The sequence below is a fragment of the Tupaia chinensis genome, unplaced genomic scaffold (assembly GCF_000334495.1).
Source record: "Tupaia chinensis unplaced genomic scaffold, TupChi_1.0 Scaffold000042_2, whole genome shotgun sequence".
Classification (NCBI taxonomy): Eukaryota; Metazoa; Chordata; class Mammalia; order Scandentia; family Tupaiidae; genus Tupaia; species Tupaia belangeri.
The window spans coordinates 1,261,806-1,267,700 of record NW_006159498.1 but is presented as its reverse complement, the minus strand read 5'-3'; the positions used below and the strand labels follow the sequence as shown (position 1 = coordinate 1,267,700).

Here is a 5,895-nt window from a genome sequence, read left to right as displayed (position 1 = left end):
GGGTCTATGGGAGGTGGGTCTATTGCAGGTGGGTCTATTGGAGGTCAGTCTATTGCAGGTGGGTCTCCCGCAGGTGGGGGTCTATTGGAGGTCAGTCTATTGCAGGTCAGTCTATTGCAGGTCCGTCTCCTGTAGGTCAGTCTTCCACACTGTAGGTCACTCTCCTGTGGGTCAGTCTGCTGCAGGTTGTTTCCTATACTGCAGGCTGGCCTACTGTACTCCAGGCTGGTCTTCTGCAGAGCAACTCGTGGAAAACAGTGCAGCCAGGCCTGTTCTGTACAGTATCACACGGCCCGAACGACCTACTCCAAAGTAATCAAAGTTGCCCAGATTGCAAACCAAGCCAAACGCTTGTGCCCACTGCCCACCCAGCGCCATCCGGCAGAACATTCTGCAACACTGGAGAGGACCTATCTCTGACCAGATCTGGCCGCTGAGACCGTGAAAAGTGGCTATTGACTAAAGAGCTAAGCTGCAAACTGTGCTTAATTTGAATGCAGCTAAACAGACATGTAACTGGAGGCTACTCTGCGGGACAGCACACACTACCCCTGCCAGGGACAGATAGTGAAAGGGGAAAGTCACGTTTATGGCAGGTTTTTAAAAGCTGAAACTTCTACAGGGCCGACTCCATGGCCTGGTGGTGAAGGCAGCCGGATCCCATATGGTTGACTATGCGGAACTCTGGCAGTTTCAAAAGCATACCAGGCAAGAGTGCATGCATGTCCAAAATCCTGACAGGAGGCAGAGGTGGGAGAAGGGCCTACAGTGTGGTCACGCCCCACTGAGAAGTGTGTGCGCTTGCTCACTCACTCTATCATGCATGCACCTTCTGGCAATAATGATAAACAAAAAATTCTGTGAATCGCTTTGGACCAACAATTCAGCTACCAAGAAGTGGCACCAGGGCAACAGCCCAGGGCCGCCTGGCCTTTGTCCTAGGTCGGCACAGACACCAACCTGTCTGGCTGCAGAGAAGACCTTGACCACCAAACTCGTCTTCCCGATGTGGGCCCCAAAGCCACACCGGCAGCGAAACGCCCCTCCTGGCCGAGAAGTCCCACGAAGCCGCTCTGACAAGAACCGTGACACCCGCAGACACGGCAGCCCTGCTCTTATGAACATGCTGAGGGCAATCTCATCTCCAGGTGCAGCCCATGCAGCACAGGGCTCACTAAGGCCCTCACGGAGCGTACTAGACCCGGACTGAAGGGCCTGGAACCCTGTCCATGTCTACCAAAGTACTTACTTCAACCACCACGCCTGTAAGATGACTACCCGAACCTACCCGTGCAACCCCTGCCCCTGTACCTAACCGTCACCAGGTGCTGCCGTGGCCCCTCCCGCTCTTACTCCAGGGCCCCCCAACAGGAGACCCTGCCCTAAGGGAGAGGCGATGCCTGAGCTGGGCTTACCTTTGACCCTGACCTGGCAATTGTCCCCAGGTTGGACACCAGCTCTTCCTGTGTCATCCCGATGCCAGTGTCCTGGGGAGAGAAAGCCAAGTGCCAACGCATAGCACCGAGGGAGCTGGGGTGAGGTATGCGGACAGTCCAGGGGCTCGCTGGGGTTGACTGAACTGGCCAGAAATGGCCCGGCGGAGACCCCACGTGCTCCCCAGGACAGACTAGATCCAGACACACCAGCCTAGCTTAACCAGAGAAAACCTCAAACAGAGCAAGACTCCCTTGCTCATTAAAACCCACCTGAGAGCCAGCACCATGGCCTGGTGGTTAAGGCAGCTGTACCCCACTAGGCCAACCACGTGGTTTGAACCCCAGCCCTGACGGCTTGGAAAACATGCTTGGCGTGTGTGCGTACACGCTCTGAGTGCAGACAGGGTGGAGAGGTGGAGAAATGACTGGTGTGACCATGCCTTGTGTGCTGGAGGTGGGCGGTGCCTTTTCCCTCCCTCTCTCGGCAGGTAAATGTGCCTGCTGATAACTTTACAAAAAAATTTTTAATTAGAAAATAGAAAATAGAAACCTCCTGAAAAGTAACTACTAAGTGAGCAATCTGGATGGGAGTACCACTCACTACCTCCACAAGAGGTTTGAGCACTCCTCCCTGGTCTTAGGGCTTTTCTCCTTCAGGGGCTTTTGTGAAGCACAGTCCTATGGAGGCGACTGGGTAGCAGGTGACAAGAGGACAGCTCTGTGGTAGCATCCTGATCCCCACCACGTCTGAGGGGTACAGAGGAGCAGGATGGCATGACATCTCTGCCCCTGGCCAGCTCCACCAGAGCAGCTAAAACGCTCCTTTGGGAGCTGCAGAGCCGTGCATCCCTCCTGTGAGCCGGTGGGAATGCATGACCCCCATATCTACGCACTGAAACCTAACCCCCTAACTGATGGTGTTCAAAGGTGGGGCCGGGGGACCAGCAGATGGTGAAGTGGCTATGTTGCTGGACTCCTGCGTGGTCAACCCCAGTTCAAGTCCTGGATCTGATGGCTTAAAACTCATGCAGGCATGTGTGCATGAGTGTCCAAAATCCCAACAGGAGAATGGAGGATGAGAAACTGTGGCATGACCATCCCCCAGGGGGTGATTCCTCACTTCCTGTCTCTCCAGTGAGCGTGCGTGTCCTATAGCACAAATCTCTCTAAAAACAAACAAGAAATGGTGAGGCCAGGGCCAGCAGGTGGCGTGGAGGTTAAGTGCTATTCTGCCACTTGGCCAACCACAGTTCAAGTCCCAGAGCTGGTGGCTTAAAAATCATGCTGGAAATTGGTGTAATGGCTATGTCGCTGGACTCCCACGTAGTCGACCGTGGTTCGCGTCCCGAAGATCCCGGGAGGAGAATGGAGGAGAAGGGATTGCGGCGTGACCATCCCCTCTGGGGGTGATTTCTCGCTTTCTGTCTCTATGTCTGTCTCTGTCTGTCTGGCGAGTGCACATGCCCTATAGCGAAAAAACCTCTCAAAAAAAAAGAAAAAAAATCATGCTGGGTAGGGGCCAACAGGTGACATGGTGGTTAAGGGCGCTGGACTCCCACATGTCCGACCATGGTTCGAGTCCAGGAGCTGGTGGCTTTCTCTCTCTCTCTCTGTCCTTCTCTGGTCAAATTAAAATGAATAAATTAAAAAAAATAATAAAATGAATAAATAAAGTTAAATAAATAATTCTTTGAAAAAAAAAAATCATGCCGGGTACACATGTGTGCATGCCCAAAATCAGGGGGAGAGCAGGGAAGGGACCACAGCATGACCATGACATTCTCTTTCTCTGTTGCTCTCTCTCTGGTGAGCAGATGTACCCTACGGTGAAAAAGAAAACCTAAAAAGGTGGGACCTACAGGAGATGATTAGGGCAGAAGGGCTCCTATCCAATCCACAAATGGGAGGCACAAGGGTTTTGTTTTTAAGTGAAAGGGCAGGTACAGGAGGGAGAGAGCAAGGGAGGTATTCTTTTTCTTCTTTAAGAGAGATTTTTGCTATAGGGCGCGTGAGCTTGCTGAAGAGACAGAGACAGAAAGCAAGAAATCACGCCCCCTGGGGGAATGGCCACACCGCAATCCCCTCTCCTCCATTCTCCTCTCAGGATCCTGGGTATGTACACATATGCACCCAGTGTGAGTTTTAAGTCGCCAGGTCTGGGACTCAAACCACGATTGATTACGTGAGAGTCCAGCGATGTAACCATTATGCCATCTCCTGGTCCCTACAAGGGAGGCAGTCTTGACAGGGCCTTGGCACACCGAATCCTCCCACCTGCCTCCTGGTTAGCTGTGACCATGGGTACACACCACACCAGCTTGGCCTAGAATGTCATTTCTAAAGGTCCCATCTGAAGGCCAGTCATGGGGCCGTGGGGCGTGACCAGGCCATAGGTGGCCATGCTCTCTCACAGCAGCAGAGCAGGACCCCTCCGTGTAACTCTACAAAGGACTCGTGGACACAGCTGGTGTGGCTGTGCCTCCCTCCCTGCGTGGACGATGCAGTGACTGCCTCAGCCCCCTCAGTTATCGCACGTGCTGTGTGCGCATCACACAGGCCCTGGGACCCGATGAGGAACAAGATGCCAATAAGCTGCTCAGTTCTTCCTGGGGTGCTGGTATGAAGAGCCCAAGCCCATATACTGAGGAATGTGTAAGAATAATGATAAAAAATTGCTTAAAATGGGGAACCAGCAGTTAGCGTAATGGCTATGTCGCTGGATTCCCATGTAGTCAATCGCGGTTCCCGTCCTGGACCCGGTGGCTTAAAACTCACGCTGGGCACGTGTGCGTGCATGCCCAAGATCCTGAGAGGAGAATGGAGGAGAAGGGATTGCAGCGTGACCGTCCCCTCTTGGGGGGTGATTTCTCGCTTTCTATCTCTCTGTCTCTCTCTGTCTGTCTGGTGAGTGCACGTGCCCTATAGCAAAAACCTCTCCAAAAAAAAAAGTGGTTTAAAATGAACTTAATGCTGACATAGTCACTAAATCCAATATACACTGAAATGTTCCCTTTGTGGGGCCAGCAGGTGGCGTGGTGGTTAAGGGAGCCAGACTCCCACATGGCCGACGGAGATTCGAGTCTGGCTTCCTTTCTTGCTTTCCCTCTCTCTCACTCTCTCTCTGTTCCTCTATGGTCAAGTTTAAATAAATAAATAAATAAATAAAATAATTCTTGGAGACCAGCAGGTGGCATGGTGGATAAGGCACTGGACACTCCCACATGGCTGACCATAGTTTGAGTCCCAGACCTGGTGGCTTGCTTGCGTTCTCACTAGACCCCAATCTCTGTGTGTGTCTCTCTCTCTGGTCAAATTAAAATAAATAAATAAATAAAGATTTAAAATAATTCTTAAAGGGACCAGCAGTTAGCGTAATGGCTATGTCGCTGGACTCCCATGTAGTCGACCGCGGTTCGCGTTTCAGACTCGGTGGCTTAAAACTCACGCCGGGCGCATGGCGTGTGTGTGCGTGCCCAAGATCCCGAGAGGAGAATAGAGGAGAAGGGATTGCGGCGTGGCCATCCCCCCTGGAGGGTGATTTCTTGCTTTCTGTCTCTGTCTGGCGAGCGCACGCACCCTATATCAAAAAACTCTCAAAAAAAAAAAAAAGAAACTAAAATAATTCTTAAAAACAAAAACAGAAATGTTTGCTTTTATATATTAGAAGTTTAAACAGAGTCTGGAGGAAAGGGTTAATGCCAGGCTGATGGAGGGTCATATCTAATAGTCCCTCGTTTTTAGTGACTCTGATTTCTTTCTGCAATGATCTATGAACTCGTCACAATCCCAGTCTAAATCCCTGTATTTTTTTGAGAGATTTTTGCTATAGAGTGTGTACGCTCGCCAGAAAGACAGAGAGAGACAGAGAGACAGAGAGCAAGAAATCACCCCCCAGGGGGATGGCCACACCGCAATCCCTTCTCCTACATTTTCCTCTTGGGATCTTGGGCACACACACATGCGCACCCAGTGTGAGTTTAAGCTACCAGATCTGGGGCTCGAACCGAGGCTAGAACCGAGGTCAACTACATGGGAGTTCAGTGACATAGCCATTACACCAACTGCTGGTCCCAACCCCTGTATGTACAAAAATGACAAGCTGATTCCAAAATGTATAAGGAAATACAATGATCTTAGAAGATTCGGAAACTATTTTGCAGAAGGACAAAGTTGGAGAAGTAATGCTCCCTAATATTAAGACTTACTATGAAATGACAGTAATTCAGACACTGCATCGAGAACTGGATCCCATGGTCAACCACAGTGTGAATCCCAGTCCCAAAGGGGCCGGCAGGTGGCATGGTAGTTAAAGTGTTGGATACTCCCACATGGCCGACCATAGTTCGAGTCCTGGATCTGGTGGCTTGCTTTCTCTCTTACCCTCTCTCTGTGTGTGTATGTGTGTGTCAGGTGAAATTAAAATAAAATGAATGAATAAAAACAATTAAAAAAAAAAAAA

The 5,895-nt window shown here is 50.8% G+C and overlaps 1 protein-coding gene across 1 annotated transcript in view; it reads right to left on the bottom strand.

Moving 5' to 3' along the window:
• The window catches only part of TRAP1 (TNF receptor associated protein 1), a gene marked incomplete at its 5' end in the record, with an annotated part of 29,665 nt that overhangs the window by 17,856 nt on the left and 5,914 nt on the right, over window positions 1-5,895 (bottom strand). The window contains 1 exon segment of the mRNA XM_014589277.1: window positions 1,416-1,487. Within this exon segment, the coding sequence (XP_014444763.1) occupies window positions 1,416-1,487 (72 nt within the window).